Here is a 17632-nt window from a genome sequence, read left to right on the forward strand (position 1 = left end):
ATGCCTGAACCTATTTGAATATGACCCTAAGAATGAGCTGCATATGGAACTCTCAGAACTCTCATAATAAAATTGCATTATTGGGGCCTGCAACAGGGATATCCTCACACATGGCCATATTGCATGAAATCTGAATAAGTGGGAGGATCACTTCCAACTTATAGTGGGGCTACTTATAGCATTCATTTTCATCTAATAATCATCCAATCCATCTCAATCTGGTTATTTTAGGTACTGTGCTTGTGGGGCTGCATTCCACTATATTGAGACATTAGGACAATATGTGGCCAGCTTAGCTTATCGACCATGCTTTTAGAGTGATACATTTTCTGAATGATACAGGTGAAGATGAGTGAAATTTTCAAAAATATTCTGCAAATATCTGTCTATTTTGCATTTGACTGTGAAATTTTGAATGTTTTGCGGGTGACATTTGGGGGTAAATGTATCAAGCTGAGAGTTTTCCAGCGGATTTGAAAAGTGGAGATGTTGCCTATAGCAACCAATCATATTCTAGCTATCATTTTGTAAAATGCACCAAATGATAGCTGTAATCTGATTGGTGTTTCAAGCCCACCGGAGAACTCTCAGCTTGATACATTTACCCCCTGATCTTAATTTTTTCCAGTCCTAGTCCAACCACACCACTCCATAGAATAAATTAGTCGTCTTTGTTCCAGTTCTATTCAAAGGCTATCAATTCTGCGAAATGCGAATGTACTATTCAGTGCGGAAACAGAAACTATCCATCTTCAAGTTCCAAACACTTTGCACCTCTGTTAAACCGGCTGTTCTGCTGCAAAACTCAAATCATGCAAAATGTGCCATAGCTTAGCTCATCTCTAGCTACAGGTTGCCCTTTAATATTAAACCCAAGCTTTAGGTTTATTGGCCCTTCATGCAGTAATATTTCTATTGCAGGAATGGGAGAAATTTGACAGTGTAGAAGAGACTTGGCCCAAGCCTGCGCTCCCTACGAGGTTTGTTTTTGTTTTTTTTTCAGTTTGTTGGGGGGGTTGTTAAATGTAGGCACAAAATATTAGATTAAACTGTTGCCATGACCTGTTATTCTCTTAATCTTTATTCGGACTGAATGTAATGAGCCATGTAGTAGACGGTAATATTCTGTGTGTCTGTATTGATAGCAAACCTTAACCAGGGATGTCAAGGAGCCATGTTGCCTAACCAAGGTGATTTATTATTTTAGATCTCACGGGTACACTTGTTCCCTGATCCACTCCCAGTTTTGTCGAAATAATAACTGATTTTTTTTTTACCATGGACTTAAGTATAGTCTTTAAATAAACTCAATGTTTCATCAATGAGGGTGGTGAGTGGTATTAATCCACAAATTGGTCTGGCATCATTTATAAAGTAGCGTGTGCTAATCATTATGATAATACCCTAATGTGTGTTTTGCTTATGCACTTTAAAAACCACATCTAATGTGTGTGTTTCACAGATGGGTCTGGAAGAATAACAACATTTCCAATGTCAGGGTCTGCTTCATTAAATAATTGAACATCATTTCTAGTCTTTTACATTCAGTAGGCTTAATATTTTGCCTCTTGAAGGCACTATGACGCAACATTTATCTTGCCTTAAAAAGTTGTAAATTTATCAAATTTGCTGTTTTTGTGTCATTCACGGAGAAAATGACGACAGTACGTCGGAAAGTTTTTTTTCGTCCTTTTGCATAAAAGAGGAAAAAACCTGAAAGTACCTGAAAGTATGCTTTGTCTATACTACAACGTGATTCCATAGTTTCTTTATGGTAATTACAAAGAAATAGACCTATAGACTTGTTTTACTTTGCGTTCTTGCTAAATATTTTGACAGCTTTATTAAATATTTTATTTTTCATCTTTTGGAAACGTCTTTGGAAAAATTATTTTTCAAGAGCAAAAAAATAAAATAAAAATAAGCGTCTCTGTGTTGCGCTGTAGAGCATATATTGCATCTCTCACCATATAGAATTGTGATCTTTTATTTGGCAGCATTCTTGTTACTTTTATTTCCACTCGGAGTGCATTTTGGACTATGCTTTTTAGGGCATACTTTTACCTTCTGTTTCTGTCTAGGCCAGTCGGTGTTAAAGTGATGGACACGCCACAGCCACCTCAACAGAAAGGGCCGCCAGGAAGGCCTCCACCCCCTAAAATTTCCAAAAATGCCTCAAGTCGAGATGCTTTTCCCCGATCAGCCTCTGATGTGGGCCTGGCTGCAAAACACAACACATCTGGGATCAGTAGATCAAAAAGTCAAGTGGTAAAAAGACAGCAACCAGATCTACCTCCTCGGCCTAAACCTGGACACCCTCTGTATAATAAATACACGGTAAGGTCCCTGTGCTACTTGTCTACTGCTCTATCTCCAGTTATCCAGCACTCACCAGTCTGTGACTTCTTAGTTATGATCTAAAATAAACCCTACATGTTAGTTGTGTATATTTGTTCCCAGAATCCATCTGGTGCTAGTTTAACCAATGAAGGTACAAAGCTGCATCACCCCCTCCACTATAGATGGATGTTTTCTTCCTACCCTCCATGCTTTATGCAAGGTCCCAGCATTTGGCATACAGTAAATGGAGACAACTATGTGTCCTTTGTTCAGTCCATGAAGGCCACCATGTCCTTCCTTTTGGGAGCAGTGTACAGTATAATTAGTATATTTCCACTAATTATGTTGTTCTGGGTGCATCTAGTCTGACCTGTAGGAAATACAATCTAAATGTTATATATTTCTATTAAAAGACAAACAATGACTTTCATGGGAAAGCCCTACATGGACAGGTAATATGAGTAATATCCCAGTCATGCCACGGATACAATGGTCAAATACAATCCTATTGCATTGTGTACTCATTGGTTAAAATGTTTATTTTTCAGTTGCCTCTGCCACATGGGATTGCCGAAAAGGATATTGTGTCTAATAATCCTGAGGAGCTGTCATGCAAGGTAAATCTGTCCTAACGGCGCCCTGCATTTTATTATAATAGTATGATAATATAACTAGTTAGTAATGATGTATAAATTCTACTTTGTGCACTGGGGTGACTGTTCCTCCACCACAGTGAGGACAATCTATTAGCTCTAGACAGCTCTAGACTGATTAACAGAGAAAGGACCTGGAGTACAAAACTGTAAAAACTTGGAAAAGAAAGAACTAACATTTAAGAAGGAAAAACCGCCTGCAAAACACGCTGGTCAAAAACAGCTCACTTAGCAGCATCAATGTGAACACTGTAAAACTTACAGGAGACTGGGAGAGTATCTGAGTATACAGAAATAAAGGCCCCATGCTTCGTCTAAGATAAGGTGCAATAGATCCCGAATGTTGCTCGGGTGAAATAGGGTTCCTTACAGACTCCTAGGCTAAACACAAAATTTCTCACTGAAAGGAGACTGAACATAGCAGACAGCTGGTAAGGATATGATGGGATGTTATAAGATTGCCAGGAGAGCTGTAAAACAGTCCACATGCTGTCATAGCCTTTTGAAGTACATGACTTGCTTGAAGCCGACTATTTGCAGTAGAGTCTAAGAGTCCCTTAGTTCTCCAGATCCAGCATATAAGTACCAGGGCGGTATATGGAGATACTTGCCATTGCGGTGACTGGTCAATCCATGACTGAGCAAGTCGAAAAGATATTATGCATAGCTGACAAACTGACATGTTGACAAGACTTCTATGACTGATCAGGATAGCACAAACTGCTTTTAATTTAAGCTTCCTAATGAAGTCCAGTGCAGTACAAGTGGGAAGCAGGGTTAAGGGCAAACCAGCTAAGGGAATGGCAAACATCATCATCATTTATTTATATAGCGCCAACATATTCCGTAGCGCTTTACAATTGGGGACAAACATAATAAACTAATAAACAAACTGGGTAAAACAGACAGAGGTGAACACACATGGAGAACTCCTGAGAGTCCCTACTTATTTGGCACTGGCATAGAGCTGTTCTAATGACTTATGCAGCTATATTGGGTTTGTCACTCTCGACACTTAATCCTTGATACACACAAGATTTGAGTGGCCTACTCTACTGCACAATCTCCTGTATTCTGCACGTCTCTGCTATGGGATAGGATGCCACAGTGGAATCCGTGTCTCTCAAAAATAAACATCCAAACCTGTGTAAATTTTATAGAAAAATACATTCAAATCATGGGAACATGTCTTCTGGTCTGATGAAACCAACTTGGAAATATTTGCCCTTTATTCTAAAAGACAACACGGCTCAAAGAACACTGTACCAACTGTGACACGGTGGTGGCAGCTTCATTGTATGGAGCTGCTTCTCTTAAGCTGGGCCAGGGTTCTAGTTAGTATAGAGGGCATAATGATTAACTCCAAATATCAGTGGCACGAAACTGCTAGCATCTGTAAGAAAAATGAAGGGGAATTTCACTTGTTTCAACATAACAATCCAAAGCAGACATCCAAGTCAACCAAAGAATGGCTTCAGAAAAGGAAGATCAAAGTTTTAGAATGGCCCAGTCAGAGCATAGACATCTCACACAAAATCTGTGGAATAACCTAAAGAGGGCTGTGCACAGGAGATCCCTCAACTCGATGGACCTTTAAACCTTTTTGCAGGGAAGAGTGGGATAGAATTGCAAAGTCCAGGGGGTAAATGTATCAAGCTGAGAGTTTCAGGTGGGTTTGAAAAATGGAGATGTTGCCTATAGCAACCAACCGGATTCTAGTTATCATTTATTTAGTACATTCCACAAAATGATAGCAGGTGTGAAGTTGATAGAGACTGCTTCATAAAGACTCCATACTACAGTAAAAGCATAAGATTCTTTCACAAAGTATTAGGGTAGGAGGTGTGCACACTTGCGTAACTAGGTTATTGTAAGATTTTTTTTATTTTTTTTCACTAAAAATTGTCTACTTGTTTTTCACTAGAACTTTTTATTGTAAAGCATATTAAAGGTGGAAAAAGATCTCTATCATTATTAGTTTTATATAAGGAGACTATTTCAAGTGACCTGTAAACTTTATATATATCTCCAAGCAGAAATTTAACCAAAAAAGCTTAACAAACCTTCTGCTTTGTACCAATTTCTGTAATTGTCTGGTCCCATTATTAATTTGGCAAGGAAAGTAACACTAACTTGGTAGTATATTCTATATTACTAGTGAATTACATATTTATAATGCGCCACTGTCCGGATGATAACCTCTGAAATCACATTCCTAAGTGTGTTGACTAGATTTATTTGGTTCTATATGTAGAACATTTTTTAATTCAAGAATGTTTACTTGTTCACATCAGTTCCTGCTCAGGTGGAGCTTAAAATCTAACGCACTACCATAGGCGCACAACGCACAAACCCTATGTCATACCTTTTTTTGGTTTTTTTTAGCAAAAAGCACATTACTCTAGCAGTATGTCTTTTGGACAGTTGAAGTGGAAGGGAGCACCTGGAGGAATTCCAGTTAAACATGTAACCTTCTTGTAGATAGCGCCACTCTCCATACCTAAAGATAGCTCTAAACGTGTAAAGAACAATTACTTTCTGCTTTTATTTGGCAAAATGAATACATAGGTGTATTCATTATATGTTTAGCATAATCTATGCATAGTTTCATTACAGACCTTTTAAATATGATTGGATGAGTCCAGATTATTTTCCACATATCTTAAATATCCATTTTAAAACCAAACCATGATAACGTAACACAATTAGGCCGCTGGCACACAGGCACTTATTAAATGTATCCGTTCTTGCAGAAGTCAATTGCAGCATCTACTTTGAGCTCCCAGTGCTTACATATGTGGGTGCTCAAGGCATGTGCTACTTGTCTTAGTGCATGGGGTACTCAGCTGGCTTACACCAAGTTACTGTACATATACATTTTAAGGCATTACATACACCCACTTTTAACAATTTCTAATTCATTTACGTAGAGAAGAAGGGCATAAAGTGAATGTGTCTGTTGCATAGCTGTGCACTCAGTGTTTGTATCTAACACCTACAGCGTGGAGATGTACTGGTGCTGCTGGAGCAAAAAGATAACAAATCTATCCACTGCCAAAAGGGAGGTGTAACAGGGGATGTTAAGGTGACCAATATGAAGATCATCACCCCTCTTGATGACAGCTTGGAAAACGAAGAAAAAGTAAGCGTCTTCCTGTCCGAATACTGTTCATTTTAGTCATTGTACCCCAAAATGGGGAATGTATGTTCTAAATACTTTAATGATAACCAAAATAAATTCCAATAAAGTGATAGTAATCCATAGACAATGTTACTCCCTTTAGTTAGGGATTCCAGATCAATAATCCTTTAGTAGAAACTTGATAAACATAATTATATTTGCAGGAACATTTGCATAAAAAAAAGCAAAATTAGAAATTTCAGTGAACAGCATTTTTCCCACCTGTAATAAGACTCCAGGATAATATACTGCCCCAGATGTCCAGTATATAACACATGCCCATGATATAATACAGGTCCAAGTGACTATCCCCTCCTCACACTGCTTATTGAAGGGGACCAGACAGTCACAGGAGCTGCTTGTAACCTGTGCAGTTATACATTACATGGCCAAAAGTATGTAGACACCAGAACATCACATCCATTCCAAAACCATAGATTATAATATTAATATGGAGTTGGTCCCCCCTCCTGCTGCAATAATAGTCTCCACTCTTCTGGCTTTCCACTGGATATTGAAGCATGGTTGTGTTCACAGCCACTCAGCCACAAGAACGTTAGTGAAGTCGGGCACGTATGGGTGATGAGGCCTGGCTCCCAGTTAGAGTTCTAATGTATGTTAAAGGTGTTTGACGTGGTTGAAGTCAAGGATCTGTTCCTGTAAAGTTCTCTGGAAACCATTTCTTTATGGACCTCGTTTTGTGTCATGCTGAAATATGAAAACGGCCTTCCCCAAACTGTTGTTTAATTTAAAAAAAAAATAACCATGTCTATTATGAAGAGACCCAGAAATAGTGAAGTAGGACCCCAAATATTATTGTAAATGATCAGTCCCTGGGACCCAAAAAATTATGAATTCAGATGGATAGTTCGGGAAGCAGTTACCGCACTAAGTGGCCCTGGTATCAAGTAGGGCCCTTGGACAGGCTGTCATAATAGAACACACTTGCTTTAAATGCAACCAGCCTCCGTCAGCTAAATAATTCATTGTCTTGTAGAAGTTATTATATATTTTTTTTATAATGTTTTAAAATTGATGTTTGCTTTAACATGCTTCTCCTTTCCTTGTTTTAAGGATTTTCCCCAGAGAATGGAAGACAGCCATACACCTCATGCATTGGTGCTGCATGATTTTGCAGGAGGTAGGATAAGGCAATACAGTGCTTACGCTTTATTCTCATTAGTGTTGCTCCATACACACATATTTTAACCCACTTACAATGGTGGTATTTATATCCTGGACCTCCGGCTTGCTGTCCCACATATTAAAGGCTGCCTTCTCTCTGTCCCCTCATTCTAAACTAGTAGATAATCTTAGACAGCACATACAAATCATGTATGTATATTATGTTTCTGTTTGTGATGGTTATAAAAAACTTTTGCCGCCGTTTGTATTGATCGTATTTCTGTAGATACAGTACTTATTGGACCTGGAAAAAAAAACCCAAAAAATTATATTTCCTTTTCAAAATGTTCCATTAATTCATAAAAATAAAGTGGCAGAAAAAAAGACATTTGTAACCTCTCTTATATTATACACAGGCTTTGAATAGCCTGAAGTAATCCACTACCACCTTTGTTCCTCCTGGAGAGGCTCCCGGCTGCTTAGTGTACAATGGTGGGAGAGGGAAAGACCTATCTGTAGGAGCCGAGCTGGGGAAAGGGAGGGTACGCTTCTTTCTGCAATGGGCTTTGTGTAGCCTGCACATAACAAAAGAGGGCCTGTTACAGTTACATAGTTTTAATAAACAAATGTCTGTATTTTATCCTATTGGTTCTTAAATAAAGTACAAATTCATAACAAAGTTGAGATTTAGATACTATTCTGATGATCCTATGATATGATCTTTTTAGTCATATAAATGGTTTTAGTGCAAGAAGACCAAAAACATAAAAAGTTAAGGAAAAATAATGTGTAATGACAAAATGCTTTATTCCTTCTTTTCTAGACTTAAAGGTGTGTAAAATAAGTGTCACATACAATATACTGTACTGGTTTACATCCTTTATAATTTTGTACATTTGCTTTTAAGTCACTGTGAAGATCAGCACTGGCGCCCTCTGGTGTTCATACTGTGAACTAATATATAAACCGATCAGCCACAACAATAAAACCACCTGCCTAATACTATGTAGGTCCCTCTCGTGCAGCCAAAACAGCTCTGACCCGTCGAGGCATGGACTTCACAAGCGTTCTGAAGGTGCCCTGTGGTATCTGGCACCAAGACAGCAGCAGAGTCCTGTAGGTTGCGAGGTGGGGCCTCAATGGCTCTGACTTGTTTTTCCAGCACATCCCACAGATTCTCAATCGGATTGAGATCTGGAGTCCAAGTCAGCACCTTGAACTCTTTGTCAAGTTCCTCAAACCATTCCTGAACAATATTGCAGTGTGGCTGGATGTGTTATTCTGCTGAAAGAGGCCACTGCCATCAGGGAATACTGTTGCCATTGAGGGGTGTTCTTGGTCCGCAACAATTTGTGCTACATTAGCTCTTCTGTGGGTTTGGACCAGACTGCCTAGCCTTCGCTCTCCACATGCATCAATGACCCTGTCATTGGTTCACTGGTTGTACTTCCTTTGACCACTTTGGTAGGTACTAACCACTGCATACCGGGAACAACACACAAGACCTGCCGCTTTGGAGATGCTGTGACCCAGTTGTCTAGCCGTCACAATTTGGCCTTTGTCAAAGTCTCTCAGATCCTCATGCTTGCCCATTTTTCTTGCTTCCAACACATCAACTTCAAGAACTGAATGATCATGTTGCTGCCGAATATATCCCACCCCTTGACCGATGTCATTGTAAAGAAATAATCAATGTTATAATTATATAGATAGATTTTGAAAGAGAGAGCTCTTCAATCCAAGGCATTGTTTCAGTCCCAACAGATATTCTTCGGGGGAAAACATCTCATAACTGAAGCAGACATTATAAGAAGAAAACACCACAGGCAACATAATTTAGAATAATTGGTGCACACCTGTAGCAGTATACAAACCAGCCAATGAGCACACTCGTGCAGAGGAGCCAATGAGTGACATACCATACACAGAATTCTCACTGAACAGGTATTGTTGCAACAATAGAGCGGAATGGAAGCAATATAACAAATACCAAACAACCATAATACCTCCTTACAACTGATGCATAGAAGGTAGAAAATATGAGGTAAAACTGAAAAACAAAAGTAATATGTGTTAACAACCACTAGAAGATATAGTTATAGAGGAGAATTGAAATAATGACCAGTGCAGCAATATTAAGTTGAGAAATAACATAAAGTTGAAAGTATGTGGCTAATTATGGTCACAATCCCCCCCCCCCCATCATCCATACAGCATGACAAATACAAACTGTCATGCAAACAAAATAATATACTGGAAAAAATAATAATCAAACTCTGTAAACATAGTAACCGGGAACCCACATAGAACTAAAAATATATCAAGGGGAATAAACAATACATACACACAGTAAAGATTACAGAAAATGCTAAATTAAAATAAAACTCTGAATAGAGGAATTTTTTTTTATTAGTTATATACCAGTGCACTACAATGATTATATTTATACACACTCAGGGGCCACTTTATTACATTTACTTGTACACCCGCTCGCTAATGCAAATATCCAGGCTGCCAATTATGTAGCAGCATCTCGGTGCATAAAAACATGCAGACATGGTGAAAAGGTTCAGTTGTTGTTCAGACTAAACACCAGAATGAAGATCTATGTCAGTGTTTTTCAAACCCAGTCCTCCGGACCCCTAACAGTGCAACAGATCCACAGGTAGTACAATTATTCCCCTTGTCACCTGGAAAACCTGCACTGTGTGAGTCAGGAATAAATACACCTGTGCTAAAGCAAGGAGATATGGAAAACATGCACAGTTAGGGGTCCTGGGGACCAGGTTTAAGATCCACTGATATATGTGACTCTTACTGTGGAATCATTGTTGGTGCCACATTGGGTGGTATGAGTATATGGAAAACTTCTGATTTCTTAGGATTTTCACACTCCATAGTTTCCAAAGTTTAAAGATAACGGTGCACAAAGAAATAATCCAGTGAGTGGCAGTTTGTGGGCCAAAATACCTTGGTAATGAGTGGTCAGATGAGAATGACAAGCTGACAGGAAGGCAACAGTAGGTCAAATAACCATGAGAAAGTATCTCGCATATCAAACTTTGAGGTGGATGGGCTACAGTAGCAGAACACGCCGGGTTCCACTCCTGTCGGCTATGAACAGGACACTGAGGCTACAGTAGGCACATGGTCTTCAAAACTGGCCAGGTGAAGATTGGAACAACGTTGTCTGGTGTGACTAATCTTGATTCTGCTATGACATGAAAAGAAAAGGTCAGAATTTGGAGTAAACGACATGAATTCGTGCATCCATAATCCCCGGTCACCGTGTGACTGTTCTGTCAACACGGACCAGAATCTCTAAGGAATTTTCCAGAAGCTTGTTGCATCCATGCCACAAAGACTCTACTCCGTACTAGAGTGAATGGGATTATCTTTAACATGCCGTGACCTCTGCTTCAAAGAAAATGAATTGCGAATATTCCAATTTTCAAAAATATATTTATTTTTGGGGGGGGGCGCAATTTATAAACATATGCTGTATAGTAATATTGAAACTTGACATTTTTCCTCTATGGAAGATTAATTTGTACTAACGTAGTGCTTCTGTCAATTCCTCTTTCAGAACATGCAGATGACCTAAGTTTGAGCTCAGGGGAGATTGTGTACCTCCTGGAAAAAGTAGACAGTGAGTGGTACAGAGGGAAGTGTAATGGAAACACTGGCATATTTCCTGCCAATCACATCAGGATTATGGTATGTAAATACACCTGTACAGTGACAATTTAAGGCTACCGTGGCTTTACCGTTTTCTGTGCCTGATCAATTTCTGCCATTCTCATATTCCTCTATTCTGTATCTGGACACTTGTCTGCATCACAGAGGGACAGGCTGGAATTATAATGACAGGCAATTATTTTTCAAGAACGTATGTAGGACATTTACATCACCTACAGACAAGGATGAGTCAGTCTGACAGACTCTGAAGAATAGGTGAACACACAACGCATTGTTGTAATTACACAACTAGGGATACACAAACCCTCCCAAATCTCACAACAGCTTGAGGCCAACCATATTTTTAGTAATTTGACCTTTAATACAGTTGTACTGGCAAACAGATTTCTGTCTACTTATGCTCGGTAGAAAAAAAAAATACGACCTACAATAAGCACCGTTTTTGTACAAACATTAACCACTTGATTGACAGTGCTTGGAAATGATCTGCTAATTAGGTCGTGTATGTCCTGTCAATTATATCTTTGCTTATATTATTGTATATAAACACATTTTGCAGCAATGAAGAAATAAATTAATAAAAATTTGCTGAAGAGCAAATAAAAACAAAGTCAAATGAAAAAAAAAGAACAATCATTTCATTTTATTCAGCACACACAAGTATACCAAAACATATGTAGTATTTTGTTATATAGTAGTTTTCAGAGATGTTCCTGTCTAAAAAATATTAAACTCTTCCCCCTTTGCTGCCACAGAGCTGAGCATAGGTAAAGTTTACATATTATGCAGTGTATTTAAAGGCTACAGGGCCTGAAGGTGAGTGGGGCTGGCGCCTGTTCTGTCTATATACTGCAGAGCTATAATATAACTATATTATAACAGGTGTTACTGGCACCATGTTTAGTAAATTGATGTGCCTATTTAGCTAGTGGTCAGCAAATTATGAATAAACCAGCTTCTTGGGCTCAGAAAACTCACTGCCTAGATGCTTGTTCACATAGAGGTGGCGACATTTGACACACTGAATTGTTTCAGCTCATACCATACTCGTATACAGTTATAACTTGTACCGTCATTTTGTAAATGCAATACATGGCTCATTGGTTATGTGTGGAATGGGACACGGGAATGAGTGCTATAACTACTCTAAATGTATTCCTTCAGGTTGATATTCCAGAAAAAATGCATCCGAAGAAAATCCCTTCAGCATCTGCCATGAAGTAAGTATTCTGTACAGTACGGACAAAGAGGATACAATTTATTGTGGGCTTGAAAACCAAAAGGAGGGGATAAAATGTTTCATATTGTAGGTCTTCTCTCACACACATACATATCCAATCAGTAGAGATGATTAGGATCGGTTAAAATATTCCATTAGATTTAAACTGTTTACTCCCGTTCTAAAACTGCAATTACATATTCCTATTTATACACAGTAGTTCTTTACACTATGATTTTTCTCCCTTTCCCAAGTGACTGTTGTATTGTGATCTTACCTTTCTCACATAATTACACTTTAAAGCAGTGAGGTCTACTCTTTAAATATAAACAATGCAGAATGACATTGAATAGGATTGCGCTCACATAAGAATGCTTCTTCCTAGGGGCCCGCGATGTGTGGCACGGTTTGAATTCATAGGAGATCAGAAAGATGAGCTGAGCTTCAGTGAAGGCGACACAATCATCCTGAGAGAATACATGAATGACGAGTGGGCTAAAGGGGAACTGAAAGGACGTATTGGGATTTTTCCAATCAATTTTGTGGAAGTTTTAGAAGACTTGCCAAGCAAGACTCCAGGTAATTATGTGAAGTAAATATTTCATTTCTGGTTGAAATGATAACTTGGGCCCTCCAAATGAAATACTCTCTGTGATAAGTGAGCTGATGTGACCTGTATTATAGAAAGAGTTGTTCTAACACCTAGTTCAGCAGTAGCTGCCAATCATTGCTCTCACTGTAAGTCTGCTGCTGACAGTGTGTTTCTTTCTCTTTTCCTCTTTCTAACCCCAGATTCTCGGGATTTACAGAAGAATAAATTGTCTGGATCATTGGCACAGGTACATTGTTTATGTACTAAACAGCAATAAGGTTGTGATTGATATGTGATCTATAATACAGATGTCAGTCGTACTGCGGTGTGCATGGCTCCTCCGAACATTTAGAAACAATTTTGCACTGTAAGGTTGAACAAATATTCCCATATTGTATATTGATTATTTACAATCTGTGCTACATAAAATGTATTCGTTTCTAAAGAGCACTCATTTCAACCAAATAAGTTTTTAGACCAGACCCCCGACATCACCCTAACGAGGTTCAAGCCACTCATGTCACTAGTTTCTTGTGATCTCTATCACAGCAAAGCCGACTGTCTGGGGAGTGGTGTGAAGCACTGTATGATTTCACTGCAGAGGCAGAAGATGACCTGTCCTTTAGAAAAGGAGACAAGATCCTGATTGTAGAACGTTTAGACCTGGAGTGGTACAAAGGGCGACTTAATGGCAGAGAAGGGATTCTGCCAACTGCGTTTGTACAGCACTGCTCAGGTGTGTATTAAATTTAAAATGTTAAAGGTGTTAAAATACCACTGTAATCAGGAGCAATATAGATATTTAATATCTATATTTAATATAAATAGATTCCTGCGCCGAGTGAGTTCCATTGCTGTTGGTAAGGTCAAAGATTTAGGAATTCAGAGTGTTTGCGTGTATATTTTATATACACAACCATACATCTCGGATTGTCAGACATGGCTGTCAGTTTCTGCTTAATCAGTATTTGTCACAATGAAAATATTTCTGGGCATAATACAAATGTGTATTTTTAGTGTGAATAGATTAATTTCAGGAAATATATCCATTATGTTGACTTAATCTATAAAACATTTGCAAGTTGACCCAGATTTTTGATTAGCAGAGAAAATATTTTTCCAGGTTGTACAAATGTCTGTATCCTCCATGTTGATGAGTTATCTATGCTCTGTCAGATGTCTGAATATTAAAGTGTCCCTTTATTATCAGTTTACAAATAGACGGCAAGTAAACCATTTCCTCAAGCTGTTGTCTCTTATGCAATTCGAGCTATAGGAATGTAAAAGCATGATCTGAGATTGATTCCGATATGGACAAAGGACTTTCTCAGAAAAAGGTAGTTTTATCGGCGGGAAGGTTTTATACAAATTGGAGTACCGTAGTTAAAATGAGTTTATTTTCATCCTAGCTACACTGCTTATATGGTAAAGTCCTTTAATTATTTTCCCTGAATTAGATCCCTCTATGCAAAACTGACGACCGATTTCTTCCCACAGTAGCCACGACTAGTAGGCGGTGTTAATCTGAGGTCTGTACCCACTTACGTGTTTTTACAGTGAGCCCTGACTTCACTTCAAGACAAATCAAAGAGAGAGTCAGGCAGTGGTACTATCAGTGTCTGTAGATTCTAAGCCGTTCAGCATGTGCAGATTTACTGGAGGCTGGAGCTGGGAAGGGATTTAGAAATGCATTTCCATATATGCCCCGCTAAATCATCATAAAGATGGAGACACTTTGTAAGTGCACAAGCGGAATAAGTGATGCACATTCTTACCACTAATCATTTAATCCAGTGGATTCCAAACTTTTTCAGTTCAAGGCACCCTTAGGGTCTCCAAATTTTTTTCAAGGCACCCCTAAGCCAAAATTACCTAGTAGTCCCCCGCCTTGCTTACCACTGGCCCTGGCCGAGGCCCTCCTGGCACACAGTTTGGGAACCACTGGTTTAATCTATAGAGCAAAGCTGATCAATCAATATTTTTTCCAGGGTTTCCACATGGAGGAAGTTGTATAACAATATTAATACAATCAAGTGACCTCTGATGTAATAAAGTGTGACTGCAGAAAGGATCATACAACAACCTAAACTATTTCATAACATGCACTTTACTGTACATAGTGATTTCTGCATCTTTATTGCAGGACTAACAGCACGGCCATCTCCAGGAGGAAAGCCAGGGATGGCTAGGGCACTTTATGACTTCTGTGGGGAGAACGGAGATGAGCTTTCATTTAAGGTATTCTGAAATAAGCAGCTCATTCCTATATAATGTCTTGTTCAATCTGCTTCATTTTTGGTTTAATCTTCCGTCCTGTTAAATGATGGGACCTGACATCACAAACAAATATTCGATCGTGTATAACCCGCTATCATTGCTTTTTTTGACTGCTGTTTCTTTTTGTGATTCTTTAAAGAGTGATCATAATGAGTAACACCATGTAAGTAGATGTGAAAGAGAATGCCAGGTGTAAGTAAAGCCTCTCTGTGTCCTTGCCAGGCTGGTGATCTGATCTCTGCACTGGAGTCAGTAGATAATGAATGGATGAGCGGAGAGCTCCACGGAAGAACGGGGATATTTCCAAAGAACTTTGTTCAGAGATGTTAGCAGTATGCAGCGGACATTGCATTGTACCCTCTCACAAAACAGACTATCACCTTTGGTGCCAACTGAACTTTTTATATCGATTGTGTGAAAATTTTTGCACTATGTATTGTTTTTGTTTGTTTGGGTTTGTTTTTTTTCCTTTAATTTTACAAAAGACAATGTTTTGTTCTGGTTTCTGTATGCGCTGTTTACCTGCTTGTTCTGTATGAATATATCAAGTCCAGCCAGAGATGGTAAATACATATCACAGGCCATGTAGCAATGTAAAGGGCTTAAAGAAGAATGTCCTTTATTGTGTTTGCCAATAAATCCTGACTTCTGATCTACCTTCTACATATGAGGCCGCAAGTGTCTGGAAGTGAGCGTGGTCAGTATTATATATGGCCAGCTTGGGCGCACGCTACGTGTAATGTCCTGTATTGTATTGTACTTTCTGAAAGTGATGATCATATTGCAGATATCACATTGTCTTACAGTGGCCAGGATAGCTCAAAGCATTCCATGGAGAAATAGTACAGATCCACATGGCCGGGTTGCTTTAGAGTTTGTAGTAGCTACAATCCATTTAGTGCCTATGTACATTACAGTGACATGTTAATGTTCAGAATTTATTTCATCTCCTTACCACTACATATTGTTTTCTGTTATTACGTACTGTCATTGTTTACCCGCTCTCATATTCAGTACAGTTTATACTGTGCATTCACTTTTATTACTCTCCTAGAAATGCTCCATTCACTCACTGACTCGCTGCTTCAGGACAATCCATCCTAACCTGAGCCACCTGCCCCATCCTTGTTCAGTCCTTGCATGAAACAAAGCAGTGATTATTTTTAAAATCACTGGCTTGGGGATATGACACTTTGTAGGAGTAAATTGTACTCTGTGGACACTTGCAATAATGCAAAGATGCATTTATTTTGTCTGCAACGAGGTGCTTTAGCAGTCACAATGTGTTGTGCGCTCTTTGGCACTCTGATGGTTAAAAACTTCTTTACTCCTAAAGAAACTGACTGCATAAATCCACACTGCAGAATAGAAGAGAAGACTGGGACCTATAGAGTCCCTACTCATATCGATCTCTGCGCACAGACTGTTGAACAGATGCATACGAACCTCTGATAGTTTGTAAATAGCACTCATAACCAAAGTACACTGCTTCAAGTGTACCTTGGCCGTGACCACAGTGCACATTTATTAAATACATTACTTTAGGATGTGGTTATTTTTCCTTTCTCTTTCGTTAATGACAAATCATGTGTCACAATAATTTTCTTTTTAGAGATTGTGTTTGTCAGCCATTGATATAACCACATAAGCTCACTGACCTGCTAAGCTTTGAAACAGGTATACATCCATCCATCCATCCATCCATCCATACATGACCCAAGAGAGGGCAAAACGTCATAAAGCATCAATTGGCGTTTCAGAAATAAGTTGCACTGTACCAATTAGTGCATAAATGGACCTTGAATGTCCACATACAGGGTAGGTTCAATGGATTTTATTCTAATCATTCCTTGAGACACTGTGTACAATACTACTTTTTATGAAGACTGTATCATTTTTCTATGCTGAATGACTCAACATTCTGATGTAAAATAGAAACAAAAATCATGTGTAATGGTCAAACATGGTCAGTGTATGGGGTTGCACTTAAAACACTACTTCACAACTGAATGTCTCCCTGTCACATTACTTGTAAACCCATGGGCTTTGAATGAGATGATTTCCACTTTGTTTCCTTTTTTTTTTTCCTATTGTATTCTTCTGCATCTTTTTATTTTACTGAGATAATACCGTAGATGCAGCGACTGCCTAAACCCAACACGTATGTCCTATCTTCTGACAGCAATGCACTTTAAGGATCTTGACTGCTTTCCCAAGACTGTAATATTGTAAACATGTGGAGGTGATAAGTGTAATATGCATTTGGTAATGGCCTACTGAACACGAGAGGAGTGTATCACAAAGGGGGTAATTTGTTTAAAACCTTTCATTGGGCAAGTATGCATTACTGGAACGCTACATAATAAAAAATAATTTATAATATATCATAGTGTTGTGTCTTTGTTTGGATGGTTTGTATTTCAGCATGTAAGACATTAAGGGGCACATTTATCATTCATCGGCAAAAATGAGAAATAGTTATCAATCCTTATCGCATGGATAAGGATTGAACTATTTCTCAAATTTATTAAAAACGGATCACAGAA

General features: G+C 38.7%; 1 protein-coding gene across 3 annotated transcripts in view; it reads left to right on the forward strand.

Annotated features, from left to right (window-relative positions):
• Nucleotides 1-17470, forward strand: part of SH3D19 (SH3 domain containing 19) — a 65350-nt gene extending 47880 nt beyond the window's left edge. For 2 of the 3 annotated variants that reach the window (XM_075198830.1, XM_075198839.1), the window contains exons 10-21: nt 922-980; nt 2082-2337; nt 2889-2957; nt 5995-6135; nt 7249-7315; nt 10886-11016; nt 12163-12218; nt 12603-12796; nt 13010-13056; nt 13359-13545; nt 14953-15047; nt 15309-17470. In XM_075198830.1, the coding sequence (XP_075054931.1) occupies nt 922-980; nt 2082-2337; nt 2889-2957; nt 5995-6135; nt 7249-7315; nt 10886-11016; nt 12163-12218; nt 12603-12796; nt 13010-13056; nt 13359-13545; nt 14953-15047; nt 15309-15416 (1410 nt within the window). In that variant the 3' untranslated portion in view covers nt 15417-17470. Of the gene's footprint in view, nt 1-921; nt 981-2081; nt 2338-2888; nt 2958-5994; nt 6136-7248; nt 7316-10885; nt 11017-12162; nt 12219-12602; nt 12797-13009; nt 13057-13358; nt 13546-14952; nt 15048-15308 lie in introns of those variants that run through there. The other variant, XM_075198846.1, reaches the window with a different exon arrangement.
• Nucleotides 17471-17632: the final 162 nt, after the last annotated feature.

This window comes from Mixophyes fleayi, chromosome 1, assembly GCF_038048845.1.
Source record: "Mixophyes fleayi isolate aMixFle1 chromosome 1, aMixFle1.hap1, whole genome shotgun sequence".
NCBI lineage: Eukaryota > Metazoa > Chordata > Amphibia > Anura > Limnodynastidae > Mixophyes > Mixophyes fleayi.